Source organism: Hylobates moloch, unplaced genomic scaffold (assembly GCF_009828535.3).
Source record: "Hylobates moloch isolate HMO894 unplaced genomic scaffold, HMol_V3 SCAFFOLD_16, whole genome shotgun sequence".
NCBI lineage: Eukaryota > Metazoa > Chordata > Mammalia > Primates > Hylobatidae > Hylobates > Hylobates moloch.
The window spans coordinates 28170117-28185130 of NW_026652291.1; the positions used below are offsets into that span (position 1 = coordinate 28170117).

At 51.4% G+C, this 15014-nt stretch overlaps 1 protein-coding gene and 1 long non-coding RNA gene across 10 annotated transcripts in view; both read right to left on the bottom strand.

Annotated features, from left to right (window-relative positions):
• TMEM63C (transmembrane protein 63C) overlaps nucleotides 1-1441 on the bottom strand; it is a 35763-nt gene extending 34322 nt beyond the window's left edge. For all 9 annotated transcript variants that reach the window (XR_009210424.1, XR_009210427.1, XR_009210428.1 and 6 more), the window contains exons 1-2: nucleotides 1365-1441; nucleotides 861-942 (exon numbers count right to left, since the gene is read on the bottom strand). Coding sequence is in view for 4 of the 9 variants with exons in the window: in XM_032134695.2 (XP_031990586.1) it covers nucleotides 861-925 (65 nt within the window). In the remaining 5 variants the exon portion in view is untranslated. The remainder of the gene's footprint in view (nucleotides 1-860; nucleotides 943-1364) is intronic.
• A 3863-nt stretch (nucleotides 1442-5304) lies between these two features.
• Nucleotides 5305-15014, bottom strand: part of LOC131381587 (uncharacterized) — a 40308-nt gene continuing 30598 nt past the window's right edge. Inside the window, exon 3 of the long non-coding RNA XR_009210429.1 lies at nucleotides 5305-7534. This is a non-coding gene — a long non-coding RNA (uncharacterized LOC131381587). The remainder of the gene's footprint in view (nucleotides 7535-15014) is intronic.

Below are 15014 nucleotides of genomic sequence, written 5' to 3' on the forward strand. Positions count from 1 at the left end.
GGCGTGAGTGGGAGGCGGGGCGTGAGTGGGAGGCGGGGCGTGAGTGGGAGGCCGGGTATGAGTGAGAGGTGAGGAAGTGGTGACAGCAGCATAGGCCACTGTCAGGAGTTCAGCTGTGTGTGGGGGTGGGGAGGGAGGACGTTCTCAGGGCTCCCTCTCAAAGTATTCAGGGCCCGGCTGAAATGTCACCGCTGCCCAAGACCATCTCTGGCCTACCCCCCTGTGCCGCAGCTCCCCCTTGTTCTCCACCGTGCCTCTGTCTGGTCATCTCCTCTGCCCGGGGAAGACAGCATCATGAGGCAGGACTTGGTCCCCAGCTCCAGACCAGTGGCTGACACACAGCAGGTGCTTCCCAGCAAGTGGCTGAAGGAATGCATGAGTCGGGTGGAGGGCCGGCCTTCACCAGGGAACAGAAGGAAGCAGCAGACTGCACTCCACTAAACGGGGCTGGGAAGCCTGAGGCTGAGGGACTCCCGGATGACTAGAATCTTCTATGTGAAATGGGAGGTGAGGCCTTGACTCAGAGTCAGAGGCAGGGACATGGGCAGGACGGGACTGTGAGAAGGGTTGGAGATTTGAGCAGAGAAGACAAATTAATGTTAAAAATCTCTCTAAGATATCTTAATTAGTTAACACTTACTTGGCACCCTAGTAGTAGGTAGGGTCAATATCTCCACCTTTCAGGTGGGGAAACTGAGTCTGGGGGAGGCTGAGGAATTTGCTCAAGGTCACACTGCCAGAGTGGTTGAGGCTGGCTGATTGCAAAGCCCCAAGCTCTAAGCCGTGCTTCTTCCTGTGCATGCCACGCCCGCCTGCCCAGTTCCGGGACTCCCACCGCCCAGACCACTCCCAGCACTCACCTTGTCTCTGCGTTCCATCTCCAAGGAAGTCTCCGAGGGAGATGTCTTCTCGCTCTGCTCCCCATAGATCAGCGAGGTCAGGCTGCCAGCCAGGGAAGGGGCAGGGAGGTAAGAAAGGAGAGAAAAGGTCTCAGCTGCCTGCCCTGCTCCCTCTCCTGGCTGAGGGCTGCCCTCTGCTCTGCCACGGGCAGGCACTCCTCAGCTCCTTTTCTGAGCACACACCTCTGGGCACAGACAGCAATCGCCCCTGTGCCAGGTACACCAGGCATCTGGGAGCCCAGCCACGTGATCCAGAAAGTCTAAGACCAGAGAAAAACATGGCCTTGTGCCCAGGGATGGCTGCCCTCCAAGTCCCCTTCCTGCAGGGAGGGCAGAGCAGGGGCAGAGGCCACCTGCTGGCGAGACATCTGCTTCAGCTCGGGCGCTGGGCAGAGCTGCGTCCTGGCCATGGCAGCAGGTTCTCCCCAAGGGGGCAACGGCTCACCCATCTCAACCCCTCCTCACCTGTCATTGTGTATCAGCAGAGCCAGGCGCCCATAGTCCCACGCAGCTTTCCGGAGGAAGGAGTAAACCACAAGGACGAGCTACAGGCCAGGAAAAGCAATGTGGGGTGGGAGAGTTCATGGATCCCTTCCCCTTGGCTGGCCCCCTGCATTCCCTTGGGGGAGACCCTGTCCCTGAGGTCCCCAGGGAGCTCCTCCACTAGAAGGTGAGCTCTGTTGGAGTAGGGGTCATTCCTTTCAACTCTAGGTTGCCAGTGCCCAGCAGCTTCTGGGCACAGAGTGGATGCTCAGAGTTCATTGAATGGAGCTGGCGGCGTGTTCAGATCTACGGGACCAGAATGTGCCTTGAAGACCTCAGCAATGAGAAAGGGGAAGGAGGCCAGGTGGACCTCTGGACAATGATGCACAGAAAAGAATCCCAGGAATTCTGCCTGTTCCTCCTGCCTCTTTGAGGCCCACCTACCCGGGCCACCCTGGGCAGGACTGACATTCAGGCAGTTCCTATCACTGTCGTTGTTGTCCATTTGGACAACTGGGTCCCCCACTGCATCACCTGTGAAAGTTCGACCCTGTCTGAGGCTTTACTGTCTGCCTTCTGCAGTGCCCAGGACTCACCACCCACAGGGCGATGTTGAGGCACAGCACGGTGGGGACACCCCCAAAGGGCTGCCCCTGGAGGACGGTGTTCCGAGACTGGAAGCATTCATCCACTGTCATGTTCTGTAACCTTCCCCCTGTACTCAAGTCGTCCGGTGAGGCAGACATCCTGGGAGGGTCCCTGGGGAACAGAGGGCATCCAGGTCAGACGCAAAGACTCCTTTGCATTTTGCAACACACAGAAGCCTGATGCGGAGTTGTGGGATGGGCACCGAGTGCCTCGGCCAGGCTAGGCCACTTCAGACCCAAGACAGGAGGGTCAGCTCACGAGATGGCACACAGCCCTGTCCTGCAAGAGAACAGCTGCCTCAAACCCAAGGCTGGGATGACAGACTGGCTCCGGTTTCCTGGGAGAGTTCTTATTTTGTACCACTGGATCCCTGGAACAAGAGTTGTAAAATGCACATCCAAATGTGCATTTTACCAGTTCTACCTTGGGAAGTTTTTCTTGCATATAAATGAACAAATTTCACAAAGATGGGTCAGACCCCAGTGTGGAAATGTTCAGGTTGGAAGTCAAAACTGCTGTGTTCACGGAACGCCCATGCAGACAGGGCTCACTGACAACCGTCTCTGCATTCAGCAATCTCTGATCCAGTCACCATCCAGCCATGGTAAGGGCCATAGCTCCTAGGGAATGCAGTGCCTGGCACGTGCAGTGACTCAAGAAACCCCTGTTTTTTTGTTTTGTTTTTTTTTTAACTTCTGTAGGTACATAGTAGGTGTATATATTTATGGAGTACCTGAGATGTTTTGATACAGGCATGCAATGACCTATAAGCACATCAGGATAAATGAGATATCCATCCTTTCGAGCATTTATCCTTTGGGTTACAAACAATCCAATTATACTCTTTCAGTTGTTTTAAGGTGTACAATTAAATTATTTTTGACTACAGTCACCCTGTTGTGCTAGTAAATACTAGGTCTTATTCATTCTGTTTTTTGTACATATTAAGCATCCCTACTCCCCACCACACTCATATCCTTCTAAGCCTCTGGTACCCATCCTTCTACTCTCTATCTCCATGAGTTCAATTGTTTTAATTTTTTTGCTCCCACAAATAACTGGAAATATGTGGAGTTTATTTCTATGCCTGGCTTAGAAAGGTCTCTGTCTTCCAGGCATTTGAACTAGGGAGACCAGCACCTGCCCAGGGACCTGAGCCAACTCCATGAGCCTGAACACTTTGGTGAGACACCAGTGCAGAGCCTGCCGTCCCTAGCATCACGTTCCTCAGGCATGGATAAGAGTGGGAAGGACAGGTGAAAATGGGAGGTGTCCGGTAGCTACTTGATCTTATCTGCAAGGTGGTCGTTCTCTCAAAAGATCATTCATTTTGCCCTCAGACCTCACCTCTACCTGGAAACCCTTCACTTCCATTCAAGAAAAGTAGACTAATTCATCCATTCATTGATGCATTTGAATAGTTGGTGAGCAACTGCTTTATGCTAGACAAATGCACCAGTGAACAAGATAAATAAAAATCCCTCCCTTATGGGATTCCACTGGGGAGACAAAGTGGAGGGATGAGGGTGAGGTTAGAATTGTAAAGGGGTGATTAGGGAAGGCCTCGCTGAGAGAATGACATCTGAGCAAGGACTTGAGGGAGTGAACCATGCAGCTGTGGGGGAAAGAGCACTTTAAGCAGAGTAGAGGCCCTGGGCTTCGAGCTTGCCCAGAGAGTTGAGGAAGCAAGCAGACCAGTGGGCTGCACAGAGCAGGGCAAAGGGCATGGGGAGTGAGCCATGGAGTGAATTAAAATGACTTTTTTTTTTTTTTTAAGAGAGAGACCGAGCCTCACTCTGTCACGGTGGCACAATCATAGCTCACTGTAGCCTCCAATTCCTGGGCTCAAGCAATATTCAAGAGTAGCTGGGACTACAGGTGCATGCCACCACACCAGGCTAATTCTTAAAATTTTTTTATAGAAACAAGGGTCTCACTATGTTGCCCAGGCTAGTCTCAAACTCCTGATCTCAAGTGATTCTCCTGCCTTGGCCTCCCAAAGTGCTGGGATTACAGGCTTTAATGAGGTCTCTTTGATCCTCATATGGAGACTAGGTGGGGGAGCAGGAAGGAGGGGTGAACAAGTGGAGAAGTAGATGCAGAGAGCTCAGCCAGGGTCCAGGCAGGAGACAATGGTAGCCTGGACTGGGATGGGTGCAGTGGAGGTGGAAGACGTGCTCAGATTTTGGAAATATTCTGAATATGGAGCCAACAAGATTTGTCGACAGATTAGACAGGGGATGTGAAAGACTGAGAGGAGTTGAGGATGACTCTCAGGTTTTTGGCCTGAGCCACTGGAAGATAGAGTTGCTGCTATGGAGTGGGAGAGGCAGAAAGTGCAGGATGGAAATGGACAGTGGAGGTGGAGTGGGAGTGGGTGCAGGGGTGCAACCAGGAGTTAAGTTTGGAAGATGCTAAGTGGAGACAGGGAGCAGGGATTTGGATAGGTTAGTCTGCAGTTCAGAAGAGAGACTGGAGACATAAATGTGAGACAAAAGCCACCGGCATAGCGACAACTCTTCGAGGCAAAGCCCTGAATTACAGAAGAGAGTGTAGTGAGAGGAGAGATCCAAGGTGGGAGCCTCGGGGTGCGCCAATATCTACAGCGCAGGGGAGGAGGAACAGAGAAGGAGACTGAGAAGGAGCAGCCAGTGAGGGAGGAGGAGAAGCAGGAGAGGGTGGTGTCCTGGGCTGAATGAAGACAATGTTTCCAGGAGGAGGGAGGAACCAGTGTTGATGTGGTCAAGAAAGATGACAACTGTGAATGAGCCATGGAAGGTCTCCCTTTCTCTCTCCCTCCCTCCCTCCCTTCCTGTCTTCCTTCCTTCCTTCCTTCCTTCCTTCCTCTCTCTTTTCTACCTTCCTTCCTCTCTCTCTCTCTATCTCCCTCTCTCTTTCACTTGAGGCATGAGCCACTGCGCCCAGCCAAATTAGCCATGGTTTAAGCCATGTGCAGGTGGCCAGACTGGAATAGGCTCCAGAGAGAATGACAGGAGAGGAATTGGAGCCAGTGGGCAAAAACAGCTCTCTGGAAGAGTAATTGGAGGTGAAAGTGGTTAAGATGGGAGAAATAACACATTGTATAGTGGTGGGAATGATTCAGTAGAAGAAGTAGGAGGAGGAGGGAACTGCTGGAGCAAAGTGAGACTGCGGGAGGGTTGGGAACTAGTGCACGGTGGAGATGTTTGCTGAGAGTCAGGCTGTTGGCTGGGTGAGTGGGAGGGAAGGCAGCACACATGCTCAGGTGCTGGCTGGTCCCAGGGTGGCGGCGGGAGCCAGTGAGTATTCTGTCCTTACTGCTTCTAGTTTCTTTTTCTTTTCTTTTCTTTTCTTTTTTTTTTTTTTTTTTGAGACAGAGTCTCACTCTGTCACTTAGGTTGGAGTGCAGTGGCACCATCTTGGCTCACTGCACCTCTGCCTCCAGGGTTCAAGCAATTCTGCCACCTCAGCCTCCTGAGTAGCTCAGACTACAGGTGCCCACCACTACACTTGGCTAAATTTTGTATTTTTAGGAGAAATGGGGTTTCACCATGTTGGCCAGGCTGGTCTCAAACTCCTGACCTCAGGTGACCCACCCACCTCGGCCTCCCAAAGTGCTGGGATTACAGGTGCGAGCCCCCATGCCCAACCTTGCTTCAAGTTTCTCAGTAAAAGAAGGAATGAGGTCTCTGCACAGTGTGAGGTGGTGGTGGGCGGATGTTGGATGTTTGGGGACAGGAGAAAAGGTAGAAATAGAAGTCTAGGGGAAGGAGAGAGGATGGATTAGGGAAATGGAACAGGATTGCCAGGCAACAATGGGGCCCGTGGAGGCTCATGATCTTGAATTGACGAGAGCAGCCAGACTTGCTGTGCTGGATTCACCTGTATGGTTGCAGGTGTGGAAGACTTAGTTGGAGTAGTGGTTTCCCCCAGCAAGTATGAGCACAAGACAAGAGGGTTGAGGGTGTAGTAGGTGAATAATTGTAATGATTTGCCGTGGAATTTGAGCCAGGAGAGAAATAAGATGCAAGATGGGTGAGGACCAGGGAAAGGTACTGGAGTTCCAAGGGGAGGTAGAAGAATTGTGGACAACTAGTGGGTGTAGAGCAGAGGGAGTGGCACTCTGAAAGTGGGATGTTTGGTGCTGAAATGAAAGAGATTCCAGCTATTGGTGGTGATCGGGTCTAGGACATGACCGTGGGAGCGAGCAGCTGAGTATCAGAAGGATCATCTTTGTGGAGATGTGGACATTGACATCAGCAAGAATGAAGACAGGAAAAGCACTGGGGAGACAGTGAGGGAGGAAGGGGAGAGTGGCCTGGGGGACTTCTTGATGACTAACAAAGACGGGCAGCAAGATGTCTAGGTTGACACCTGTGGGTCCAAGACAGGGGGCTCTAGAAAGCAGGGAGGAAGAGTCTCAGTGTTGCCAAGGGGAACAAGAAAGACATGTCTCCATCCCCAGGCCAGTATTGTTGAGGGGGGAAGCAGGAACCACTCTCTGAGAGGGTGGAAAGGGAAGCTGGACTAGGGAGTCTCCCAGTTGGAAGGTGAGGAGACCGAGGAGCTGGGGATGCTTCTGGGGATTATAGGTTCCGTGACACTGAATCTCAGCTCCGACGCTCGCTCATCGCTCATCGGGTGACCTTGAGCAAGGCACTTACAGTCCCCATGCCTCACTTTACTCCTCTGTAAAATGGAAATGGCAACAGCCATTAGTATCCACTTCACAGGGCTCTTAAGAGGAGTGAGTTAGGATGTGTTAATCTTGTAGAACAATGCCTGGAACACAGGGAGCATCACATAAATATTTGCAAAATGAAGAATGGAGATCCAGGGGGCACCATGGAAAGGTTCCAGGAGGTGGGGAGGGCTGAGAGATGGGGATGGAGAAGGAATGAAGGTAAAGAGATCGAAGCAGGGGACGGGAGGTGGCCTGGGGGTCTGGGCTGCTTGTGCTCACTCACAGAACCCGTGATGAAGGGCCTGAGAGTAGTCCTGGAAACGGAAGGGGTGCACAAAACTCCTCTCACTCCCACCCGCTAGATTAGTATCTAGCAGGATCCGGGAGTCTCTTGCCTGTCTTTCTCAGTTCCCCTAATTCTTGCTCCATCGAGCTCTGCCTAGGCCACCCATAGTTTTCTTGTTTCTACCCCAGGTGCTAATTAACTCACTCACTAGCACGTTTAGCCAGATGCAAACTCATAATAGTTTACATAGAACACAGTACACTTTAACGGCATGCCTTCTGCCAGAGCATCAGAGTAGCAGCCAATGGCATTTCTAGGGTCTCTTGGAGGAAGGAGCTGGCATCTGAGCTACCTCGGGCTCTAGGTCAGTTAAGGCAGGAGGCTGCAGTTCTGCTGGTGGTCACTGGGAGGAGCCCGCGCTAAGGAAGCGGGCGGGGGAAGGTGTAGGAAGGCAATCCTGCAGGTGGAGAGGCCCGGGGAGACTTTTCCCACCTGAGTCACTTCTCCTGTGAAGGTCCACGTCAGGCCCGGAGGCTCCACTCAGCTACCTGGCTGCTGCAAAAGAACAAATGCGGTGGAGAGACCACAAGACTTACAGACCCAGGAACTCCCTTGCCGGCAGCACCCTCCTTCAGGGCCCCTTTGGTCATCTTTATGCTCAAATACACATCCTTTATCAGAGCTCTGCTTTGCAAATAGTTTCTCCCGGTCTATTGCTTTTCTTTTAATTTTCTTGATGGTGTCTTTTGAAGTGTAAAAGTTTTGAATTTTGACAAAGTAACCTCCAAGCTGAGATGTGAAAGGGGTGTAGGAGTTAGTCCTTTGCAATGGGGAAGCGTGGGCAGAGGCATCTGCATTGGCAAAGACCCAGAGGGAAGGCTGAATATAATGTTTTGAGGAAGTGAAAATGAATGGCAGTGGCTACAGTGTAGAATAGATCACTATTGTTTCATTCATTCGTTCATTCAACAAGAATTCATTGAGTATCTATTTCCCCTGGAAGTACAAACATGAGGTCGTCTCTAGGGAGCTCACATCCCAGCCTTTGGTGTTAGGGAGAGGACTGCTGTTGGGTGGCTTGGACCGGGTGGCTTGGACCAGGTTGCCCTTCTGCCTGGGAGGATCCCTAGTTACAAGGCCCCAGACACTAAGCTTGGAGTTGGGCAGGAGGTGGGGAATTCTATCCAGCAGGTTGGTCAGGTGCAGGCTTTCAGCTCAACCTGGCTGCTCAACCTGCAGGGCAGTGAGGGAGGAAAAGAAAGGAGACAAGATCCTCACCCTCTCCCACCTCACCACCCTCCTCAGCTTTCCCAGGCAGCAAGCAGAGGCAGTAATGAGGGAGGCTGTTGCCGTGGAAACCTAGAGCAGCACCAAGCTTTTTCTCTGCATCCCTTCACCCTCCCTGGACCATACTTCTTTCTGGAGGGAGAACTAGCTCTTGGGTGTGAAGAAGACAGGCAGAAAATCCAGATTTTGGCTTACTGGAGACAAAAGCATCAGCACTGGAAAGAATGAAGCTAGAAACTCTAGGATGCCAACAGAAAACACAGCAGGGCCACCAGCCCAGCAGGGCGTAGCGGGGACATCAAGGAACTCATCTGTTTAGACATCACTTTCACAGCACAGGACAAAGGCTGTTTGGGGCAATGGGAAGGATCAGGCTCTCTGAAGCCACTGACTGGACTTAATCCCAGACCCACCTTTGCTAGCTGTGTGACCAGGGGCAGTGACTTCATCTCTCTCAGCCTCAGTTCCCATATCTGGAAAATGGGTATAACAGTATTGCCTCACAGGATTATTGCAAAGGGGAAGTAAGATAATTCACATAAATCCATTTGCACAATGCTTGAAAAATATGACTGCTTAATTAGCCAGCGCTGCCATCCTCCTCCTTAGCTTATTTGTAAGGCTGTGGTGAGAGGCCCAGACTGCACAGTCCCTACACTCCTACTTCCAGCCTCTCTGTTCTGGGGCAGGCAAGAGGAGAGATGTGAAGATGGAAAGGTCCATCCACTATCCCTCAGACTGTAGCTGGTAGGTGGTGGTTGTTTCTGTCCTTCCTGTGCATAAAAAACAAATGTCAGCCTTGCTTTGTGGGCCAAGGAGGGGCAGTGGGAGATGATGTGAATACTAGTTGGTGAGTCAGGGTTTCAGGTCCCCTCCTAGCTGCATATCTTATCTGATGAGAGAGTGTGTGGCCCTCTTCCTGTCCCATTTCTCTGCCATCCTGGGTTCCTATGCCAAAAGCTGGCAGCTCAGCTGTTCTAGGCTTGAGCAAAGTTGTCCTTGGCAACTGGGCAAATGCTTCAAAAAGAGCTAGCTTTTCCTTTCTGTCTGCCCCATCCTACTGCTCACTCCCAGGCCTTCAGACCTAGCCTGGTTTCATCCACTGCTGCCCTAACTATCAAGGCCAGCACTTTGCTTCCCACTTCCCCTGCCAGATGAGTTAGATATCTCAAGGCCAAAGCCAAATCTCAGGGATGACCCCAGAGTTAGGATGATCCAGGAGGGCCCAGGGAGAGACGAATTTTATTAATAGCTAACATTTACAGAGAAAGTAATATGGGCTAAAGATTTTCTATCTAAGTACTAGCTCATTTAATTCTCATAAGTACCCTGGGGTATGAGAATCATCCCTAAACGCAAGAGAAAATTAAGGCCCAGAGAGGTTAAACAACTGGCTCAAGGTCATGGCCCAGAGAGGTTAACTGGCCCGAGATCACGGTGCTAGTGAGTGACAGAGCTGGCCCTGAAGCCAGACCATTCGTAACCCTCTGCTTTGCTGGCCCCTGAGCCTCTGCTGCTCTGGACATGCTGAGCAGGGGGCAGAGGAAGGAGATGACCTCGCTCACACTTTAGTCCAGGGACAGCAGCTTCCCTAGCCTTTAGGGTGATGCAGCGGAGAGCAGAGTGGGCTGAGTCAGGAACCCAGGCTGGATCTGCAGCCACTGCGCCTGCATTTCCCAGTACAGCCCAGGGCCCAGTCTGCTCCACCATCCCCATGAGTTATCAGGAACTGGTCCATAGGGCATGTGTTTTGGTTTGGATTAGAGAATCACTATAGCCACAAGTCACGTGCTAGGAAAAGGTGCTATGGTTGGGGAGCCACCCCCACCTTCTCCCCAGTCCCATGACTGCCAGAGTGCACAAAGCCACAGCTCCCGCCCTGCCCCCTTGCCATTTAGCCTTCTCAGTAGCTTCAATAATTAATCACTTTTTTGTTAACAACAGGTAAGTTTATCTCCCATGGTTCTGGACTTAAACAAGCTGGGATTCCTGGTCATGGGCATCTGCTCCAACCTCCCCTTCTTCCTTCTTCTCCAGGTCTCCTGCCCTGCCCTCACCACCCTTTGCCCCTTCTCACTGACGGCCCCCCTTCTCAGTGAGGTTCACTCTCACAGCTATGGGGCTGGGTATTGTTGGAGGAAGTGTGGGGAGAGGGAGGGTGTGTCACTGGAATGAAGGGCTCTGGTTCATGTCCTTCACCACTGACATGTCCGCTGGCCATAAATCTTTCCCTAAATATCAGTAAGCCCTTCCCTGCTCTATATCATCCTCAAACTCCTCAACTCTTCACAACAAAGAGTGGTTTGCTCAGCTTTACACATGGAGAAACTGAGTCTCCAGCAGACATGAAGATTTGCTTAAGGCTGGGGAAAATGGTGGATTGGGGATAGAACTGGGGGTTTTTGGCTCCCCACTCAGTGCTTTCAGTGACTCCTTAGCCTGGGAGGGGGTCACTGGAATCACCTAGAAGGTGTTTAGTACATCTAGATACTCACGTTCCATCCCAGACATTAAGCATGAGAATCTCTAATTAATTATTGTGTGCAGCCAAGACATAAAAGCACCAGACTGAGATTTCCAGGGTTATTTGCACCTAGAGAAGGAGTTCTTGATGACCCAAAAAGTTTTCTCACTCCTCCTAAATAAGGAGAGAGGGTGGGGAGATTTGGGGATAAAGGATGATACCTCAGTGCCTCTTAAACCATGTCACAGTGTGGCAGTTCATGAGGCTGGTCCTTATATTCTCCTCCCATGCAATCTCTGACCCCACCCCTAGCTGGTCCCGAATCTGTGGAGAGTTGGCTGAAGATCTACAGAGGCCCACACCACCTCTTCACTGGAAGTTCCAGGCTCTGGTATTCCTCCCGTTATCCTAGAGGCCACTGGCCTGGCTACTTCCTAATGGTACCTTCTGTTCTGCCCTGCCAGCCTCCTTATTCAGAGTTGCTTGTCCCACCCCTACACAGCTTGAGCCACTTCCTCCTGGACTTGGGTGAGCCTTGGTCTTATTAGCATTTAAAGCCCCTGAGTCCAGCTTATATTCTACTCCTCTGAACCCTCTTTCAGATTACCAGCCCTGTCTGCACCTTGTTCCCACCCTCTTTACACAGCTGGAATTGCAACCACTGCCCGGGACTATCCTCTCACTTTTCCATGCACGTGAGCAGCCAGCTCACCAACAAATCCATGAGCTCTTTGATAGTAGGGACCACATCTTTCTCTTATACTTTCCATGGTTCTCCCAAAGACCATCACTTAGGCCTCAATGAGAGACAGAAGGCCCTTTCCCCAGAGACACACTCAAGGGTAGGAAAGAATAAAACGTAGGTGGTTTGTACACATTTGCACAGTGCACAGAGTACATGAGTCCCAAATTTTTGCCCCCACATAGCGCACATTGGCTACCAAGTTTCCCTCCACCAGTCACTGCAGGGAGTGGAGGGGGCATACAGCCGAAGGTAAGGAGATTGGGTGTGAATCTGGCTCTATTGTTTACCAGCTGCTACTTAACCTCTTGCTATTCAGTTTTTTCTTAAAGATCATATCTGTCCTGCCTATACCAGGGTGGTTATGAGGGTTAGTTAAAGGGCATAGTGCATGGAGACTCTTTCTGTAAACTGTGCCACAAACGTAAGTTGTTGCTTTTGCTGTCCTCTTCATAGGATCGAAGCCAGCCTTCCCTGAGAGGTCCCCAAACGTCCCCTCCGCCGCAGTTGCTCCTGAAGCCTCAGCATGGGGTGAGAGGATTGGAGTTCCACCTTCCATTGGGCTCAAAATGCAAGCAGAGCAATGATCGCGCCGCCCCTGGCTGGGTCCAGCAGGGCTCTCAGCACCATGGACAGCACCATGCTGGGCAAAGGCATTTCCGCTTCTGCTGCTCTCTGCCAGGGCTCGTGGGCAGGGCCAGGCAATTCTCACTGCTGCCCCAGCCCAAGAATAAGAATAACAGCTAACACTTATTGAGTGAGTTCTATGTGCCAGGCCCTGTGCCAAGTCTCTTCAGGTGTCGACTGGGTTAAACCTATCAGGTTGCATGTGGGACACGGTTGACGCCCTCAGCTCCATTCCCACCTCTGTGCCTTCCTATATTGCAGAAGCTGAAAAGTTAAAAGGTACATTTCCAACACTCCCTTGCAGCTGGGGTTCTGGATATAGATTAGAGCCCATCAATTAGACATGCTGGAGATAGATTTACAAGGCTGAAGGGAGGAGAGGGAGGAGGAGGCGATCTCCCTGGTGCTCAGGCGGTGTTCTGCTGACAAGCCATGCCGAGGACAGGAAGGGATTCTCTGCAGGAAGTTCAATGCCCAGTCTCTGGCTCCCAGGGAGGGGGTGGTGTGAGAGGCAATTGTGGCAAAAGCTGCAGCAGTTTTCTCATCCCTGGATAGCAGGTGAAAGGACATGAACTCCGTGGCTCCAGTAATGGCCCTCCTGACTGGGTGAGGAGTAATTTGTCTGGAGAGACAGTTCTGCTCTGTTCTGAAGACCCAGCTTCTAATTCTTCCAGTGATTTTGAGACCCTGCGATTCCCTGTATGAATCAAGCTGACTACAGCATCATGTCTCAGTCCTGGTTTTGCTTAAGATTCCTAGAGTGTTTTTTGTTTCCTGCACAAAGACCAGGCAGGTTCTATTATTATCCCATCTTATGAATGAGGAATTTCAGGCCCAGAGAGGTTAAAAGACTTGCCCAGATCAGGGAGTTAGTACCATGAAGTTAGGGCCTGAGCTGGGGGGCTGGTTCCACAGCCCCCTCTTGATCACTTTGCTATGTGCCACCCTCGAGGCAGAGAACACTGATTCCAACAAGCAGGAATGAAGCTGCTAGGCTCAAGACAGAAGTACATTGAAAAAAGGAAAGGCTGACAGGGAATACTGGGACCACACTCCAGGCTCAAACTGGTGTAGCCCCTGAGGGGGCCTCAGGAGAAGAAAGGGGCAGGAAAGGACATGGGCATTTGTGATGGGCCAGGCCTTCTTATGGCTATCCCACTGAACATCGGTTATTCCTCACAAGCGACCTGACAGGTAGCAGCCTAAGAAGTAAGAGTCAGTATCCCCATCTTACACATAGAGAAACTGAGACTCAGAGAGGTTAAGTAGCTAGCCTAAAGTTACACAGCTGGAGAGAGACAGAGGCAGGATTGGAATCCAAGTGTCTGGCTCCACTACATCATGCAGCCTCTGAAGGGCACAAGTGGGAAGAGAGAGGCTTTGTCCAATTCCAGGAGGATTATATTTCTGGGGTACAGGAAGATGGCCTCCCACATCTGTACTGCATCTAAGGGACTCTCAGCTAAAGAGAAGGACCAGGCAGCTTCTATTATTATCCCATCTTATGAATGAGGAATTTCAGGCCCAGAGAGGTTAAGAAACTTATCCTCCTAACACCTCTGTGGGTGACAGATGGAGTTGGGATGCCATCAGGGGAGAACGTGGCCACTTGGACTCAGGCTGGAAGCTGAGTGTGTTGCCTTCCCCACCCCATCCATCTCACCTCTGGGACCCCCACAGAGATGCCTCTCCTTGCCAGGAAGTTTCCTTTCCTTGTCCTCCAGACCCTGGACCCCAACCCATGCCTTTCTGCCCATGCCCCTGCGTCAGTGAGCAGCCATGATGGTGCCCAGGGGGCGCCGCAGACAGAAGGCGGAGGCAGCTATGGGGATGTCACAGTCACCCAGGCCCCTGGGAGCTGGGCAGTGACTCAGGGAGACACGGGGAGGAGGACAGGTGACTCCATGCCTATGTTAAAAAGGTAAAATAAGAAATAAAAACAGCAGGATACAATGCTGTTAAATGAAATGATCTGGATTCTAAAAAGAAAAATAAAAGAAAAAGACTAAAATTATATCACATTCTTTCAATAGTCCTTAATATTTTTTTCTGAGTTTGAAAAACTATTTAATATGAACATGTATTGTTGCTTCTAATTAGAAAAAGATCATATATTAAAAGGAAGGCTTGAGATTGACAGGCATCCATGTAACCAAGCTTTCCTCCTGCATCAAATCCCTCTTCCCTTCCTCAAATGTCCTCATTCTGATCAGCTCCCACTCAGACTTGTTGATGGGGAGGAGAGGGTGGAGGGACTGAGCTCTCACGGTGACATGCAGCCCAGTGGTTCCTGTGCAGGCTGCCTACTCAGAAAGAATCAAAGCCTGAATCCAATGCCACCTCCTATCCCTCCCCGATCAGGGCCTGGCTGGGCCATGTGCAGGCAGATCAAGAAGCCAAGGTGGTGCACCATCAAAGCCAAAGTGGCCACCAGATCCCTGGGCATCTGCCTGAAAGCCAGAGGCAAGCCTCCCTCCCTGCTCCACCCCAGGTCAGTGGCTCCTCCTGACAGCAGTGGTACTGTGCTGACTACAGCATCAAGTCCCAGGGGCAGTGATCAGGAAGGGGACTTGGAGCCCTCCCCGGCACAGCTCTCACTAGGGCAGGCAGAGGCAGCCTCCCCAGCCCCCTGCCCTGCCCCTCCCACCTCCCCACCCACTCAATGGATCAGTGGAAGATAGTAGCCACTGAGGCCCCTCTAGTCATTTTTGGGGTGGTCTAAACCTAGACTCCTAGAGGGAAGGGAACAAAAGAGAAATGGTAGCCTCCAGGAGGTAGGGGGTGGGGTCCTGAATGGGCCTGGCCTCTGAATTACCTCTGAGCCTGATGGAGGGCCTATGTGCGCTCTCCTCCAGGTGACAAAGTATGTTTGCAAAGTCATCATCTTACCTGGCCCCCAACAGTCCTGCCAGAGG